Source organism: Protopterus annectens, chromosome 4.part1 (assembly GCF_019279795.1).
Source record: "Protopterus annectens isolate FY-2018-M chromosome 4.part1, PAN1.0, whole genome shotgun sequence".
Classification (NCBI taxonomy): Eukaryota; Metazoa; Chordata; order Ceratodontiformes; family Protopteridae; genus Protopterus; species Protopterus annectens.
This window is the reverse complement of record NC_056734.1, coordinates 677844786-677864282: the sequence shown is the minus strand read 5'-3', so window position 1 is coordinate 677864282 and position 19497 is coordinate 677844786. Positions and strand designations below refer to the sequence as shown.

The window sequence follows — 19497 nt, the reverse complement described above, 5'->3', positions numbered from 1 at the left end:
TGTGTAGGTTTCTGTGTGTATCTCTGTGTCTACGTGCATGTATGTGTCTGTGTGCACATCTGCATGAATATATCTGTGCATGTATGTGCGGCTCTGTGCAGGGAAGTGTGCATGCTTATGGACATGCTGACAATTGTTTTACTCCACACCATGACTAAAACTCCATTTTTGTGTATGCATGTGTGCGTGTGTTTGCACCGCATGTATTTTTGTGAGTTTGTGTCTGTCTTTTGTGAGAATGAGTGCAGACATGTGCACACGTGCAAGCAGGTGAAGTATATGGACATATGTGTATGTGAATGTGAATGTGAATGTTCTGTAGTGAAAGATTATCCACAGTTTGAACTGTGTCTGCAGGTGCATCACATATTCCTTCCTTTCCATGTTCCTTGCAAAATTTTGGAGATGTATGAATATGTAGAGCCAACATGTCGAAATCTAAAGATGGGAATAAGTCTATAGACATGTAAAAAAACACAGCCCAGCCATTCAGGACCCGAAACCAGCAGCAACAATAATCCAAGGATGGTGCAAATACTAGCGGTAGCCAAATATTTGTAAATAGCCAGCAATCTTTATTAAAAAAAAACACAGTAAACCCAAGCGCTTTCACCCGCGTAATACTGGGCTTTTTCAAGGACAAATGTGTGAGCACCATTAAGCATCTCATTGAATAATAAAATTCAAGTCACGTGATAAAGTTAATTAATTTCTATTGTATTCTGTGTTTCACAAAAAATAGTTTTCTCTTCAACAAGATGTTGTGCTTGATTTAAAGCTAAAATCTATATGTTTGAATAAAATATAATGTTTCATTAAATGTACTAACCTAGATATTTTTAAAAACTTGGTGATGTTGACCTTTTAACATTTAATGAAACATTATATTTTATTCAAACATATAGATTTTAGCTTTAAATCAAGCACAGCATCTTGTTGGAGAGAACTATTTTTTGTGAAACACAGAATACAATAGAAATTAATTAACTTTATCACGTGACTTGAATTTTATTATTCAATGAGATGCACAATGGTGCTCACACATTTGTCCTTGAAAAAGCCCGGTATTACGCAGGTGAAAGCGCTTGGATTTACTGTGTTTGTATAAAGATTGCTGGCTATTTACAAATATTTGGCTACTGCTAGTATTTGCACCATCCTTGGATTATTGTTGCTGCTGGTTTCGGGTCCTAAACGGCTGGGCTGTGTTTTTTTACTGCTTTATCAATTCTATAGACATGCCATTTGATATTTTCCTCATTTGTTACTCTTGTCGGAATGCATTATAAACTCAGTATATAAACATTTACAAATTTACTTTGTATGGAATAAAAATGACCAGCTCAAGGAGAAGCATTCAGCACTTCAACCATGACCAGAATCGGAAGTATAATTGTTTTATTATGTTTCTGCAAGCTGTTAGCACAAGCTCCATCCTCAGACAGTTGGAAGGACTCACATTTCTAACAAGTTTTGCTTGACACCTACCAATTCGCTGCTATTGTGCTTCTAGACAAACTCTGCTGGAGTCTCTGTTAAATGCAACAAGAGACTTTCCAGGAATTCATGTAGTTAACCATTCCAGTGTCAGGAAAGTTGTGACCTCAGTAGCTGAACAAACGGATGTCAGGATAAAACCATAAAATAACTACGGAAGTGTTTCTTTCTGCTTGACTCTTTTGTATCCTTTGCCAGGCCACTGCCTGCCCTAGGATAAGGACAGGCAGTCAGGCCCCTGGAGTCATAAACAGGAGCTGAATCGTACAGACCTGCAGCTTTAAAAACCTTTGAAGATTTGTTTTGTGTAAGCATTTGAAATCACTGCTCTTCCTGTCAGGCACCATCTTCCTGCTTTTCCAATGATGTGTTAGGCAGACACTAGTTCAACACCACTGAATTATTTTCTGAACTTGAATGTGTTATTCTCTACTAAGTATCTCCTTTTATACCTACATTAAAGACTCCCTTGAAACATGAAGTGGGCAACTTCTACATATGGCATTATGACCTATAATTGGAAGCCCACCTGCTAATCACTACAGTCTCTGTATGTTATCTGACTTCACTGATAAATAAATGATGCCCTCCTCTAAAGACTGCAATGGTAACTGAGCAAAAACCTTGCTCACTGATCCTTTAGCATTTTTCAGTGTAGGATCATACCAAATGACAACATTTTGTTATTTAAAATACAAAGAAACTGTACCCCTCACGTCCAGTATTACTTGTCAGTAATTAGACAACATTTTGTTATTTAAAATACAAAGAAACTGTACCCTCACGTCCAATATTACTTGTCAGTAATTACACTATATATATTTTACAGAAAAAAGACACAGTTAACAAACCCAATTTGTCCTTTAAGTGCATTTAACATTATTCCCACTCTCCATCCCTTCCTTCCTCTCACATTCCTCCACCTGTCCCATTCCTTCTTGAAAACCTACATAGATTCCTTCTCTACCATCCATTCCATGGATTCACAGCCTTTCTGTGAAGAAGTACTTTCACAGATCCAGAATGTACTTCCTCCCTTTTGACTGACACATGTAGCCAATCCGTCCCATCTACCATTTTCAGTGTACCTGCTTCACCTTTCAAAAACATGATTTTGTCCACCCACATCATCCCTGTCTCTTTTGGCGATACTGTGAATTACACCATCTCTTCTGGTCTCTGGTCATATCTTTTCCACTTCAGATCCCACACACCTTTTTTTGTGGCTATTCTCTTACTTCATCCAGCAGTCTGATATCCCCATCCAAATCTCTACAGTGCACTTAAGGCGTGACCTGAACAGGGCCTAGAAAAAACATGCGTAGCACCTTTTTGTTGCTGTAATCTATCCTCTGAAGATACTCCCTGTAACTAGCTTTGCTGTTGCTTCACTGCTTCCCTGCTGCTCTTTGCCCAGCAAATGTGATATCAGCTTATGTAGATCTTTTTCTTACACTTTTGTCATCACTTCCAGTCTCCCATCTGATATTTCACTCTAGAATTTTGTTCTTATTAACATTTGTCCGTATGGAACCACAATTTCAGTATTTACAAATACTTCCTTGGACTTTCCCCCAAGCCCTTCTACACCTATCTTTTATCAAGATGTTGTTGTCTGTCTGTTTATGTATATATGTATTTATTTATGTTTGTTTGTTAACCTGGATGGTCCAACTGGGCTAAGAAAAGCCCCTTTGCAGTGGGGTCCTGAGGAGAAAAGCTTCAGTAAATTAACATTAAAAACAAAAACATGTAGTATTTGATACTGAACTTCAATGATACTAAGCATATGAGTAGATGAGTAACATATGCAATGCTTAAGTTAAAAAAAAAGAATAAATAGTAAGAGTAATTTGGGGAGTACCATAAGAGAAACAGCTTTAGAGTACTGAATTCTTACGGCATTTTGATAGTGAGAAAAAGAAGGTGTGAGACTGATATATGAAGTAGCAGAGCAAACAGGCAATAGATATTCATCTAATTAGGAGGGGAATGGGGTTATTGATGATAGTGGATTAAGGAATTAATGAAGAAAAAAACAGAAGTGTGCTTTGCCAGCAGAATAAGAGCAAGGCCAGATCCAAGAGTTATGTAGATAATCTTTTACAATACTTGTAAATGTGCTGAAGAATGCCATTTGCCTAACAGATACAGGGAGGGGGCTCCATATTTGGGAATAGTATGAGAAGAGGGAGTTGCCTGATGTGTTGGCGTCTTTTGCACTACTAGTAAGTTTGTATCTGAGGAGCAAACTGGTCTTGACGGAGTACCATTGTAGTAAGGATTTAAATGAGGGCATTAATCTGGACAGTGTGGAATCTTATGGGCAAGTTTTAACTCTATGAGATTAAGGATGCTTTTGAGTTTAAGCCAGTGTATTTTTTAAGAGCTAAACAGTGATAGGAGGAATTGGGCATCTTGATAGCAAATTTGGCGATCTTATTACAGCATTATTCTATTTTTTATTTGAATTGTGTAGAAGCAGGTAGGAAAAAGCAATGTTTATGCATGATTTTGCAGTGAGAAAGGAAGAGACTCTGTATAAAAAATGTTAATTTTTTTATGGCTTTTCTTTACTGCATTTTGAATATGGATGTCAAATTTTAGCTGGTCATCTAGCACCTATTCCCTTACCTCTGTCTGAAACAAGCACACTGAAAAAGAGGAGACTCAGGACAACCCCTGTATTATTAATTGCACTATGGCCTATTCTCCATAACTACCAAAACCAAACAGAAGCAAAGCCGCCAAAGGAAAAAATGAAAAATGAAATAAAATGGTCAGGCAGGCGGCATATATCACATAAAAACTTTAATACAAAAACAAAACTAAAAATAAAATAAAGTAAAAGATGAGTGCATTCGCATCAAAAACTAGATGCTTCATCAGAACTACAGCATTAAAACAAATGCTCAATAACTATTTGCCTGAAGATAATCCTATGTGTAAGTCCCTGAAAAATAAATCACTTTACCACTGTCAGAGAACCCATCTACCGCATTACACTACACACACTGAAAAATATTGTGCCTGAAGATGGTGGAGTGACACAGGTTAAGAAGGAAGGTGAGGGAGTCAAATGAAGACTTCCTGGCAAGCCTCCCTACTCAGAATACCCTGTAAATGTGATACACAGAAACAACTTCTTCTTTGGGAGATGCTCCAGCTCAGCTACTTTTCTCTTAACCTGTAGAGATTTACTGATTCATTCTTTGTTGACTGGATTAGACCAAGTTGTCTAGTGGCCTCTTTTCAGGTGGTATTTATAGTATTAAGGGACATTTGGCCAGGGCATTATGGAACTTCCCCTACTCTGTTCAATAGGATCATTCATATCCACCTGAGCTACCCCCAACTCAAGCAGATTGGACCTCAGTTTAACAGCTCATCAGAAGGACAACATACTAAGGACATCGGCACCCTCTTTATGCTGCATTGTAGTGTCAGCAGTTCATCTAAATGGTGTGGGAATAGAACCCACAGCTTTCTGCAGCAAATGTGAATGTGCTACTTGTTACGTTACTGACACTGCACATCTAATACTCTGACACTATCAGTACTGTCACTGCTTTTGGGAATGCATGTGTACTTCTTTTAATCAGTTCATGACATTTTCTGGCACAGAACTGTGTGTGGGGGAGATCTACATCTGCTGCTAATGACTCAGGATTCACTAGCAGTTTAGTCACTGCAAGGACTGCTTAGGAGGGGGATGAGGTTTTCTTGCTTAATTTGCTGGTGTGTAATAGAAAGTGTCTCAGAGCCACTTTCCACCAGTAATTCTGCATTGGAGAATGATAACCTTAACTGAGGCATTTGCAAGGGATAGAGCTGCCAGTCAGGGCTACATTTTCATCTGAGTGACATCTCTTCATTGCGCCCAATGTGCCTCCACCCCTTGTGCATTTACAAAGACATGATCAAGGCAAAGGATAGGGGCATAAATAAAAATAAATTGTCTTCTCTTTTCTAAAATTTCTGTTCCTGACCACTTTTCCACCTCCCCATTATGCTGATTAATGTCACAGAAGACAGGGGTTTGAGGGTCTCCATTCTATCTTCATCACATGCATAGCTCCCTCATTATTATTCCAATCACTTTCTCTCTCTCTCTCTCTCGAGTATTTTTCCTGACTTGTGGATGTTATCCATAATTTTCCCTGCCTTAAATCTCTGCCTCATTGTAATCTGGACAACTATTACCTCATCTCTCTGCTCCACAGTTTCCAAAAATTCCTGGCATTGTCTGTTACCTCTCCACTCTGTGGTTACAATGATGAATTTAGCCTGTGTTCTGTGGAAAGGCATGGATTCATAGGAATTTCATGGGTCCTGGTTCTTGTGACCATTTACACCTTGCCAGTACCCACCCTTCAGCTATACCCCATTTCTCTAGGAAGGCTAGACTAGTCAGGCCCAGTATAAACTTATGGCTACCATCCAAAACATCACGGAGAACTATTTGTATTAAAGAAATACTTAAGCCTGTGTGTGATTTAGGATTACCTGATTTGAAGGGATATTTTAGAACTACACAGATAAATCTTTTATAAACACAAACAGAAAGCTACAATTCAGTGTAGAAGGGGATGATGATAAAGTAGCGGGGTAAGTCAAGAAATAAGGAAAGAATGGGATTTTGGATGCAGATCCTTAAGGAGAATAACAACAGTCATGCAGAACAGTATTATTTTAAAGTTTATAAAGTGGCAGGAAGTAGAACTAAGCCAACATAGGAATGCAGAAAGGAGTTTCTATAACTAGGGATGACTGCAATTAGGAGTACAGAGATTAGGCAAGAGGGGGCTGGAATTTACTAGAGGGAGCTGGCAAAGGAACCGAGGTACATTATAATGCCTTTCTGATTAATATGTTGTTCCCTAATTTTTTAATTTAAATCCTTCATCTCTTTTGAAGTCCAGTGCTCCTGGTTTAAAACTTAACTTCATTCATACTGGAAAAAAGACTGCTATTTTGATGACCTAGACAGAATCTTCCAAGACTTTGCTACTGTCTTTACTGTATAATTTTATAATATTCACGCACAACTGTTACAGTTAGTAGTTTCTGCTGCCACTCCTCTTCAAGCACAACTCTCTCTTAGAATACTACAGCGTCTCTAAAGTGACCTTACTCCCTGTGTGGTTTGCTCCAGCCTTTATCCTGTAACTTATATCTGCATTTTTCTAACTGTGCTACCTGTACTTACTAAATATACTCAGTCATTGTTGCAGTATATATGTATCTGTCTGCCAGGGCCAAACTATGGTATGTTCCAAAATATTTACTTTTGCACTGTCTTATTTTTGCTACTAATTTTATTTTTACTTCAAAATGCTTAAATGATTTATTGATTGCATACAGTATGACCGTATATATGTGAGATTACATTCTTGAAGCCTTTCTCCAGGGGTCTCCTCTGAAAAGAGGCTAATTTAAGCCCTTTCAGACTTTCTTGGCAATCAAAATCAGTGAATAAATAAATAAATAAGTAAATAAAAAATAAATATTATATTCCTGTGCAGCATATTCATGTAGTGTTTATTGTGTAAGCATAAGGTAAGCTATTTTTTTTTGCCAGGTTGTTGCTGAAAGGGTCCTTTTTGGTCAGCTTTTTTATACACAAATAAATATATAAAAGTGAGTAAACACAAATCTGAGGTATAATACAATACGATCTACAAGCTTCTGGTAAAGGCATCCTTTATCAACTATTCCACAGAAGTATGGCATCAGCGAAAATGAGCACAAGGAATAAACATCAGGAAACAAGAGGCAGGGAACCCAATTATAAGCCAGGTCCACTTACCGTAAAACCATCATGTAAAGGGGGTTGTGAGAGAGGCATGCTATAAGTCCAGCAAAGGAGATGAGGAACATTACTGGCAGAAGGAAATGGGAGCAGATGACTTCACAGGAACCTGACTTGGCAGAGTTGTCTCCTGTTGGAGTATGAATGCAGTTGCAGTTTGTGTAGACCTGTCAAAAAAGCAACAAACATACAAGATGAAAAGCTGGTCCCTATTGACTCACTGATAATTTTCAATAAAAAAGTAATTGCAAATATCTACCTGCTACCATGTATACTTACTGAATTATCACCTGGTTTTTAGCAGGCAGGGAAGAGGATAGTGGGGCTTGTACCTCAGTCATGCCTTTCACATTCTATAGGCAAGCTCATAGTTTGAGCTACTAGTTGTCCTACACACCTACTTTCCTGGCAGTTTTACTTACCAACATTGGTCACATTTCTTAATAGTAAGCTATAATGGGACACTGGAGGTGTATGCCCTATATACTGAGCATGACATGGTATTATTCTTCAATTATTGCTGTACTAAAGCATGGGATGATCACGAACCTACTACCTGGGCGATTGTCTTTGTCAGTATTGGACTGATTAGAGGTGAAGATAGTTTTTTAATATACTGACAATATGCATAACTTAAAATCCGTAGCCAGTAAAGAATCCTGTATAATGTCATACAATGGCCAAGTAGAAGTTAGGGTTTGGAAAATATATTTATCAATAAAAGTATTTATCTAATAAAGTATCAGAAAAGGAAAAGAATATGAAAATCACTCCCCCAAGTTGAAACCAACAGCCGTTCTTAACTGCATGGAAAGCTGAGATCAACAAATAATGTCTAGCCCTACTCTGGACATACCTCTCAACTTCTTTGTTCAAGAATTCTGGACAAAGCCAAAATTAGTGGGTGAACAAAGACTGAAAATCAGGGACAATTTTTGAGTACTCTCGGTTCCCTTTTATCATCCTATGGCCTTTCACCCCAGTGCCTCATGTCCATTGCTGGGTCTACCAGCTTTTCCTTGGACTTGCTTTGATGTAGATGAGCAAACAGCAAAAAAGGTAACTCAACTGGCTTAAGGCCAAGCTTGAACACTGCAACTGTCAACCAAACAAAACTACACAGCTCAAGGACACCACATATAAAAAGTTTATTCAACATCCACAAGCTTTCACACAAACATGCTTCTTAATATTAGTTAAAATGTTTTTGACTATAGGAGCAGCAGTTTAAATACATTCAAATTTAATGGACACATGATCAAATCCAGCTAAAAGATAACATCATTAACACAGCATATCAAAGTATATCTATAGGTTCTAAACAAATTCCTTAAAAAGTAGTTGTCTATAAAATCCTTTTAAAAATTAAACATCTATTTCATAGACCAAGACTTAGCATGGGTTTTAAAATATATGTTCCTTTCAGTCCCATCTGCAGAAACTCATCTCCACACCTCATATTATTAAACATTAGTTCTAAAATACTAAACTTAAAACTGTGTGCCCTTCCTTCCTGTAATATGAGTTACTCATAACTCAACTGGAGCATATGCTCTGTGATTTTAAGCATCTACAACAGCAAAGATTTACTTTTGACTCTAATATCAGGCAGGGCCTTATACGCAGAGGATTACATATTTTAAAGATGTCAATGTATGGAAATAAATATCCAGACCTTTTAAAGCAATGGCAACAACTACATTTGAAGGTAAGCTTTGACTATATGAAATAAATGATTTTTTATTAACTAGATGTGCAAGAATTTGTCGATATATATGCAACTTTGTAGGACTTAAGAAATGGATGAAAGAAAAGCAATAGGCCTGCTGTTGACAAGTGTGCAGATGTGCTACCCTTATGAAAAGTAGCTATATATGATTGCTTGCAGAGTGTGGGAAGGTACTTCTCTTAACTGCACCATTTATCAGTATGGATAAGTGATACAAGATGAGCTGACATGCAAAGATACCTGGTAAGGAATTTGTCTGTAGCTGGGAAGGTGGGTTTCAACTTTTTTAATCTTTATTTTTTCCATATAGCCTTTAGCTACTGGTGTTAAGCTGAAGTTACCAAACTGGGAGATGTCTGTGTGTGAGACATATGATAAATTCTATTATTGCATGATAGACGTACATTAAAACTCCAGTATTAGGAAAAGGTTATCAGCTAGCAAAATCAGAACAGTCCAAACCAGGAGCAATCACTTTAGTGCATTCAACAGTCCTACATGCCTTGATCCGAAAAAGAAGATAATTCTGTTGAAAAAATCCACAGTCATAAGATCTTCAAGGTTATCAAGTACTCAGTCTAAATTCAGGTGTCAAAAAATATGGTGAAATGACAGGCCAAAGAGCTGTAGTCAAAAATCCACATAGTTCATAAAAATCAGCTACTACAAAACTTTCAACTTTGTGTGTGTTTGTGTGTAGAGAGGTAGTGCATATGTGTTTTGGGGCTGGTTGCTGGAGCCCTCCTCTGTGCACTGAGGCCTATGCTGGTTTAAAACAAGTCCTCAGCATAAAAAAAGTTACTAAATTCTGAAAAAAATACTTCAAGTAAAACTTACATATTTATGTTGTATTCAGAAATTGGCCAGAAAGGGTAAGCCAGTAAAAGTCTATGGTTATCAGTTTTTATGTTTTATGCATTTTATGGCAAAGAGAGACTAGACAGAAGTTTTTTTTTTTTGTGTGTGTGTGTGTGTGTGTGTGTGTGTGTGTGTGTGTGTGTGTGTGTGTACAAGCTTGAGCTTGTGTGTTTTAGTGGAAGCAGTGAAAAACACATAAAAACTTACAAGAAGGTATACACTTCCAGTGGCCTAGAAAGTGCTACACTAGTAGTGTTACCATAGTTACTGTAATACAGCATTCCTCCAGAATGCTGGTGGTACTCACTGCAGCTAGCCTTGACCTTGTGTGCTATTATTTGCTAAGCTGCTTCTTGCACTACCTGTCTTCATTCCTGCAAAGTACAGAGTGTGCCTAATGCTTTTTGGAATCCAGGAGAAAAAACAGAACTGAAAACAAGCCAGGACCTTACCGCAGAACAGCTGCTAGGTGTCTGATGTGATTACGTCTTTACATCTGTTAGTCACACCAGACCCACATCCTGGGTTATGTGAGTCATTTCCTAAACTGCTACCCCTGTTCTACCCCAGGCAACTGTTGTGAAAAAAAATTGTTTTTAAACAGATTTTTATTGCAGATACATGTCACAAAAAACAGCCAGGTGAGGCATCTTAATAAAGCTTGTTTCTCAGTTTCTAAAGGATAGCATAATCCGGCATTGTGAGTACAATTTCTAGACCTGTATATACTATACCTTTACAGTGGCATTGTGAAATGAAAGCATGAAGCTAAGTCTAGATTACTTTATACTTATAATGTATGGTGGAGGGAGCAAGAAATAATAATTCAGATGCACAGCACTGGTTGTCTAAAAATGGATTTATTTTTGGGGCCTTGGTCGTCCATTCTTCCAGCTGATCAACCTTTGACCCTAGAGCAGCCCTACCTCCTCATCCATCGTGTATACCCAGCCTAGTGATTATTCAAGAACTGGCCTTCACCAAGGCTTACTAAGCAATCCACCTATTACCACATTCCCTCCTTACAAATAGGCATGCCCGCTTTCCCTGTTGCTCTGTCAGTTGGCCAAGCTGCTAATCAACCCTAGGTCACCAGGAATGTAGTCAGGGTTTCATCCTCTATGCCACTGGTGGTCACCAGGAATGTAGTCAGGGCTTCATCCTCTATGCCACTGGTGGTCACCAGGAATGTAGTCAGGGCTTCATTCCTCTATGCCACTGGTGGTCACCAAGAATGTAGTCAGGGCTTCATTCCTCTATGCCACTGGTGGTAACCAGGAATGTAGTCAGGGCTTCATTCCTCTATGCCACTGGTGAAATGCTAAAAAACTGAATTCTAACTGCTCTGTGGCATTACTGCAGAAAAGCCGTACAAGAACACAATGACTTTTAAAATGCAAAACATCAGTACCACACCTCTGCAGTAATGTTAATGTTCTTCAACATCCATCTTGGGTAAAACCACAGTTTTATGAAACCTGTTGCATACAGCACTAGTAAAAACAATGTTACTTTTCGGGACATAGAAATACTAAGCAACTGGGTGAGATCTACATTTGCATCTTCTGTGGAGTATCAGGAGTGACTCCTTTTCAGATGTCCAAAGAGAGAAATGGGAGATGTGGATAGCTTATGACATCAGGATGGTTGTGGTCAAAACTGCACTGCAATACCTTTGAAAGAAATAACTCAGTTAAGCTGGCAAGATCACTGGGCTGCAAGACCCCCAAAAGCCATGAGATTCTACATGTTCTTTAGTGCATTTTCAGGCTTTAGAAGTGGTATCAAACTTCATGTAAGAAAACCTGATAACCAGCACAAAAAAAGAAAAAAAACAAAAACAATGTTCCACAGAACCACAAATCCAAACTTAAAACATTTTAATAATCCAAAAGTGAAATACAAAAACAGATTTAGTGCTTTTGCCCTGCATAAATTAACAAGGACTTCATTAGAACCTAAATAACCCTTCTAAACAGTTAAACGCTCACCTTAATCTAGCAGCCATATATCAATGCCACCCTTCCGACAACATTACCTGACCACTTCTGTCTACTTCTTCTTTTTCTCACCTTCCTTCTACTAACACTTAGCCATGCAAATCCCTTCATAAGTGTACATATTTATATAGAGCTGTATCTTTATATCTGCTACTCTATTTCCAGTTCTTCAATGTTATGTTTCCTCCTCTCATGTTAGGCGCTATGTTCCTTTCTATTTTTACTTATAAATGTTCAATCTAATGTATGTTGCTGCATTTACTACTTAACCAGGCTGACACTGGAATTGGTCAGTTGTTATTGGTGATCCATTCCAGTTAACAAACTCAAGCAAATAAAATAAATGAATAAGCAAACGTCTTCTCCTTCCACGCCACCATTGAAGGAAGTCAGAGAAGAATGTTTTTTTTTCTGCCAAAAGCTTATTTAATGCCTTTTCCACAGCTGAAGAAGTGCTGCTCGAGGATTCCTGGCAAAAAGGCCTGGAAAACATATCTTTTTTCTTTCCCAGATCCAAAAGGACATTACAAAAATAGCATGGGTAAATCTATTTTGGCCCAGGCAACAGCAGTTCTTCTTTCATGTGTCCATAGGTTTAAAGGTAAGTACTTGGCTAGCTATCCTTGAGGCAATTTTAAAGCTAGCCAGTTTCCCTTTTTTGTGCTTGAATTAACTTATACTGTTTGGTTAGAGATTGGCCTTACCCCAGTGAGAATAACTGGGATCATATCATAGATAATTTGAGGGGATCCATGCATGGGATAAAGAATTTAGGAGTTACCTCTGACCATTACAGTATCTGTGAATCAAATACTGCACTGTTGAATGTGACTGCTCAAGTGTTCTTCATAGCAGCAAAGCCCAGATTAACAAGAGTCTGATGGAACTGCAGCACCAGGCCCACATGGCTGAAATAGGCCCTACTGTTCCTTCTCACAGCTTAGTCTGAAATTTTGTGCTAGTGTCACACCAAATAAATAGTCAGCATATAATATTCAGCTCCAGGCCCATAAACCAGCACTGCTAGCAGTCTGTACATCACATTAGCAAAGGCACCCCACTATATGCACACAGACAAATATAAACACACACACACACACACACACACACACACACACACACACACACACACACACACACACACACACACACACACACACACACACACGCACACACACATGCACACACACACGCACACACACACACACACACACACACACACACACACACACACACACACACACACACACACACACACACACACACGCATCCTCCCAAATACACACACATCCACTAATCCACAAACAACCAGCTCCTCCCAGCTCTAACTCACACCTACAGAAACACTCGCCAATACAGCTGCATATCCAGACTCATGATTCCATACCTAGCCCACTTAGTGCAACCACCCAAGCAGGCACATGCATACACATCTGTGCAACCTCTTTTATGCCCTTACTGACATGCACGCATATACACACTAACTCATTAACCTCCCCCATGACTTTGTCGAACTGAGCTCTCTCACAGATTCTCTCAAATTCTCCCATAGGAATGAATGGGTTGTCTTTTGATAGAATTCACTTTAAACTTCTGGAATAAAATTTTACACATATACACACAGATATCCAGACTCATGATTCCCTACCTAGCTCTTCAGTCCAACCACCAAGGCAAAAACACACATGCATACACACACACACACACACACACACACACACACACACACACACACACACACACACACACACACACACACACACACACACACACACACACACACACACACACACACACACACACATGCATCAGTGCAGCCTCATCCATGATGCAGACATGCCAATACACCTTCATATACTAACAGATCCCATATATCTTCAGTGTGCTTACCTACTTCACAAGTGCTCCCATGAAGTGAATAGGTGACTGCCATCTTTTGATGGAGTTAACTTTTCCTAGAGTAAAGTTTTACTCAGAAAATGAACTCTCTAAATCACTCTGCCGAGAAAATATGAAGTCACAGACATTTCTGGGACAGAGCATATTGCTAATTGACATTCTCCATTCCCCGGACTGCTGCATTAGTGGCATACCTCTCAACTGTCTAGATTTTTGCAGAATGTACATATTTTTGCCTCATACATTTGGTCTGTTCCTCATAAAATTTGTGGTTTTCTGGCAAATCACTGAGGATTAAAGTCACTAAATAATGCCATATGATTAAGTTCCAGACTTTATTTTCTTCAGAAAATGCATTCTAATATAAAACCTAGTATTCTAGCCTGTAATACCAATATTTTAAATCTGTCCCTATTTCAAGGTCTTTATCCCCCATTAGCTTAGGCTTTGTCCAGATTTCCTTCAAAAAGAGGTTGAGAGGTATGATTAACGGATTTTTCCTTGTGACCACTGTCTGAGCTAAGACCTCTGTAAGGGGAACCCTCGGTGGAAATCTTATAAGATAAGACGTGTACATCATACTTCCCAGGGTCTATTTTTTTAATTAACTGTTTAAAACAATTGTAAGTTAAAACAAAGTAAAATTCATGAGTGGATAACTGTACTATGAAAGGCTCTTCATCCTGCTCTCCACTGTATAATCTGTAACTGAATGGATGTTGTCATGCACTGCTTGAAATCATCAGAACAACTCCTTGGAAACTAAAACAATCTCTGTGTCCACAGCTTGGCAATAATATCCATTCAAAAAGACTGTAATGTTGATGAAAATGGTAAGAAAATTAAATAGTTTTAATGTGACTCTTCATTAATAATACACAGTGTATCAACAAATGAACAGTTCTGAAAACAGCACAGAAGTCTAAAGCTCTGTGTTAACAAGCTACTTCCTGTTCCAAGGGTACAGATTTGAGTCTTCTAACCTTCATTTGTTCACCCCATCCTTATGAAACAGAATCCATCCCTAACCCTATTTATGTGTAACCTTGACCAATGGATGGGAATTCACCCCAGGTCTGGACCCCACGTCTGTGATAGATAGAGGCAGAGAGCAAAACTCTTCCCAAATAACTTTTAGAAACTTACCTCATCCTAATAAACACCCATTATACATAGGAAGACAACTGAGTTGGATTGCACATCTACACTTATAAAGTCCCTGGTGGTCGCAAGCATAGTATATACCTATAAACCCATATTTAATAGCTATGAATGCATTTGGTTAATTTTACCTCTGAAAGAACTGGAAAATCTTTTAAAGCAGAATACATTTTTGTGATCTTTGCCATAATGAGTTGTTAACATGTCCAGCGGTTCATTTGGTGAATTCAAAATGCTTACGAGAGAAAATAAACCATTTGCTCACCTGATTACTTGAATTTCTGCAGCCAGCATGGCATGGTGATATGTATTCAATTTTATCAGCACCACATACAGGATGATAAAGATCACTAGGACAGCTACATGAAGAGACACACGGTTGCAGTGATTGATTGTCGGACTTCCTAGACAGAAATAAAACACAAATTATAGCAAATTTTATCAAAGGCAGAAAAACATTTCTCATCTATCTTTATGCTAGTTAATGCTTATATTGAACGCTTAAATTTACACACAATTAGCACTAATAATAATAATAACTTTCTAAGTAATAACTTACAGGACCATGGCCAACATTTTTGGAGTTGTACATCTGCTTCCAGACTGAAGCATCCTCCCTCATAAGCATAGCCAACACCCCCAACAACACACAGTACATATTACTTGAAAGTATAGTTTTACTTCACAAAAAAAGACAGATTTTAAGCAGAAAACCCATTTACTCAGCTAGGCATTCTCGGAAAAATCTGCTTAACAAACTATATGGCTGTAAACCATTACAAATACACACTTTTAATTAAATTTTAGCACATCTCATTCCAAAAAATAATAAAAAAAGTATGCAGTACAGCATACATGGTATATGTCTGGCTACACTAATTATGCCTTATGTTTAATTAGGAACTAAAGATTTACAGAAAATAAAGAGGAAATTTGTAACCATTTGGTTTATTTATTATTTAATTATACTCTTTCTGATATGCATAAATGGATGCCAAATGCAAATCTATATAGTATATGAGTTGGCTGTACAGCATTCATTCAGATTTACAACAACTGTGTTTTCTATGACTGGGTAACCTGTTCCATTCCAGGTAGGTATCTGATTACTACAGTTGTAATGCCAGCTGCTACAAATTCAGTGTGTGTGTGTGTGTGTGTGTGTGTGTGTGTGTGTGTGTGTGTGTGTGTGTGTGTGTGTGTGTGTGTGTGTGTACATGTAGAATGAAACTATCTGGGGTTCTCTATGTATCTGCTGCTTCTAAGCGCACATAGCTAAGACAATGATCACCCATAATCTAGATTATTCCCAAGTTCTAGGTCATAAAATTACAGAATATGTAGTATTTTTCTGCAGTGCTCATATCAGAATAAGCATTCAGTTTATCTGCAGTGTCAAATGCAGAAGGTCACCATCACTATCTACCATGACTGCAGACCAAGGGAACTCAGTAAAGTCAGATTTTATGACATTCCTCCTCATCTGTACTGCATAGATTTCCAGTGACTCATTTTACAGTGTCAGATCTTCTAGGATACAACTTTACCTATATTTTCTAGATTGTTTTGAAAAACTGTGTATAGTACCAACAGATAACAAGAAAGTAAAACAGCTTTCAAAGCTGTAAAAACTTTGCTGTCACACACAAAGCAAAAGTGAAGATAAGTGATGTGTCTACATTTTACAAAGTTGCTCAGCTATTAGAGGCACACCACTTTTGCACAATGTCTTTGTGGAAGTGGTAAGTGTATTATGGCTTTCAAAATTGAAAAACAATTTGTGGACAAATGTTTTTGTTTCTATAACTAATAGTATATTACTCAGTTTACAGTCTTCTGCATACGTGGTTAGCCATAGCCGACTTCCACAATTATATCTAAACAAATGTTCTAGCTTTAAGCCCTGTGAGACATCATTGGTAACTCACATCAGGTTAGACTAGCAGACCCCACCCAGATTCATTGTGTCCTGTTTTTTATTCAGTGTTGAATTACCTGTAAAATAGCACAAAGGGGCTTGAACCTCATCATAATGCTTGTCTTGTGCCTTTTTGAAATATCATTGCTATAGTAACATTGATTTTTTCTACTGTTAGCCGGCTTGATGTTTGTACCTATGACATAATAACATAAATATGCATGTGTGTTTCTGTGTGTGTGAGCATGTATGTGCAGTCAAGTGTGTGTGAAAATTATTAAAGCCAAGCAGCACAGACTTAAAATAAATGTTACTGAATGCACAACAAAAGTATGTGCATGAAAGACCCCCAGCCTATATTCTATACCTGCATGTGTGATCCTCTCTCTCACTCTCTCTTTCTCCCTATTTCGTATTACTGTACGGTAGTAGATTCATCGTTTTTGTACATGACGTATGTGTGTAAGTGACACACAGGAGTGAGAGACACAGAGAGGCAGAAAGAGACAGTGGAAGGATTTGTCAGTGTCCATAGCTAGTTTGCACTAGGATCCAGATATGTTTAGAAAATACAAATATCTTTAGAAATAAAAGCATACATGACTCAGAGCTCAAATGAAAAATATATATGTACTCTCAGCAAACATTTGTATATACTTTGCAACTGTCAGCATTGCTTCTTTGCACTTTGATAATTTAATCAAATTGTAATAATTCATTTTAATATCTTTGTTTACAGCAGAAGTGTCCAGTGGCTTCTTAATGAAATATTAAAGCATACATCTGTAACCCATACCTCATTAAGGTATTAAAGCATATACCTGCAATCCGCACCTCATTGAGTTATTAAAGCATACATCTGTAACCTTTACCTCATAGAGTTATTAAAGCATACATCTGTAACCCGCACCTCATTGAGGTATTAAAGCATACATCTGTAACCCGCACCTCATCGAGGTATTAAAGCATATACCTGCAATCCGCACCTCATTGAGTTATTAAAGCATACATCTGTAACCTGCACCTCATAGAGTTATTAAAGCATACATCTGTAACCCACACCTCATCGAGGTATTAAAGCATACATCTGTAACCCGCACCTCATCGAGGTATTAAAGCACACATCTGTAACCCGCACCTCATCGAAGTATTAAAGTATAGATCTGTAACCCGCACCTCATCGAGGTATTAAAGCATACATCTGTAACCCGCACTTCATCGAGGTATTAAAGCATACATCTGTAATCCACACCTCATAGAGCACAATTTGCTGACATAGTGAATCAGTGGGTTCCTATTAAATGATCGAAGATGCATTCTTTCAAATGCGTCTTGATTGAACCTGAAAGCACGAAAAGGCAAAATAACGAAATGGCATATAAGCAAATTCTTTCTCAGGGAAAGAATTCCCTTGGCCACTTCCATTACTTTGCCATTTTCATCACTGTAGTGCAATCTTAGAGTTGGTATATTTAAGTAGGGGGGCACAGCCCCCCACTTTTTGTAATGTTTAAATTTTTTTTTTTTTGTGGAGCAGCGATTTTTTTCCCTTGGAAAAATATCACTGTTCTAAGCGTTCAAGTTCGCTTACATGGGTTCAATAAATCATCGTTCATTTTTTTAAGTGTTCAGTGATTTAACATAGACCCTGAATCAGTGACCTTGCATTGCCATCAGACTACACTGTCAGACCACGCACAGGACAGGTGCCATAGATGCGGCTGTGCATCTGAAATGTTAACTGCATTAGGTAGAAGTATGCAGTTGCAACATTCCCTAACTAGTGGCTTGTTGGTGTACAGGGGAAAGTATTGCTGTCTAATAGTGAAGATTATCAGTTCAGATATTTGCCAAAGGCTTCATCACAGATCTTTTCTGACTTGGGGTTATCTCTATCCATACAATTTTGCTTCAAGTTAGAAATTTCCTGAAGCAATATATTTTCATCTGAAATTATTTGGATCATCCTAACAAACTGATCTTTAACTACATATTTTTTTTTTGTTGTAAAGGATGGCAGCAATTAAAGAATAAAAATTGTTGAAATAAGTGGGTTTGTGGAAAATTGTGGAAAAAAATTTAATATTACTTTTTGTTAACTTAGCATCTAAAAATTCTAAGTAATCTGCATTATATTGTAAGTAAACCATAAAAATGATAAAGCACTATTAAGAAAATCTATAAAGTCTTTTAAGTCAGTTTTTGTCCCAGATCAAAATAAACAGATGTCATCTAGCTAAAGCATATACAATTTCCAAAAAGTTAGAGTACTTTTGAGGGAAAACAAACCTGTTTTCGCAAACGCTAAGAAACATGTTAGCTAAAATTGGGCACATAATGCCCCCATAGTGACACCTGTGCATTGTAAATAATACTGTCCTTCAAAGACAATAAAATTATTGTAAAACACTGTTTTCATGAATTAAATAATTAGTCCTAAATTCACAGTATCTATAAAATCTAGTTGTGAAACCACTTTACCAAACCACTCTAAACCCATAGTATGAAGAATGACTGAAAACAAATCAATAGTAACAAATTTAAGATCTGATGTCAATAGGTCATCCTTAATATCCTTTAAAATAGTCAAGAATCTTTCAACAATTAAGGCAATTTATGCAAA

General features: G+C 37.7%; 1 protein-coding gene across 1 annotated transcript in view; it reads right to left on the bottom strand.

Annotated features, from left to right (window-relative positions):
• SLCO2A1 (solute carrier organic anion transporter family member 2A1) overlaps window positions 1–19497 on the bottom strand; it is a 212464-nt gene that overhangs the window by 53312 nt on the left and 139655 nt on the right. Inside the window, exons 11-12 of the mRNA XM_044070455.1 lie at window positions 15222–15360; window positions 7307–7476 (exon numbers count right to left, since the gene is read on the bottom strand). Coding sequence (XP_043926390.1) covers window positions 7307–7476; window positions 15222–15360 — 309 coding nt within the window. The remainder of the gene's footprint in view (window positions 1–7306; window positions 7477–15221; window positions 15361–19497) is intronic.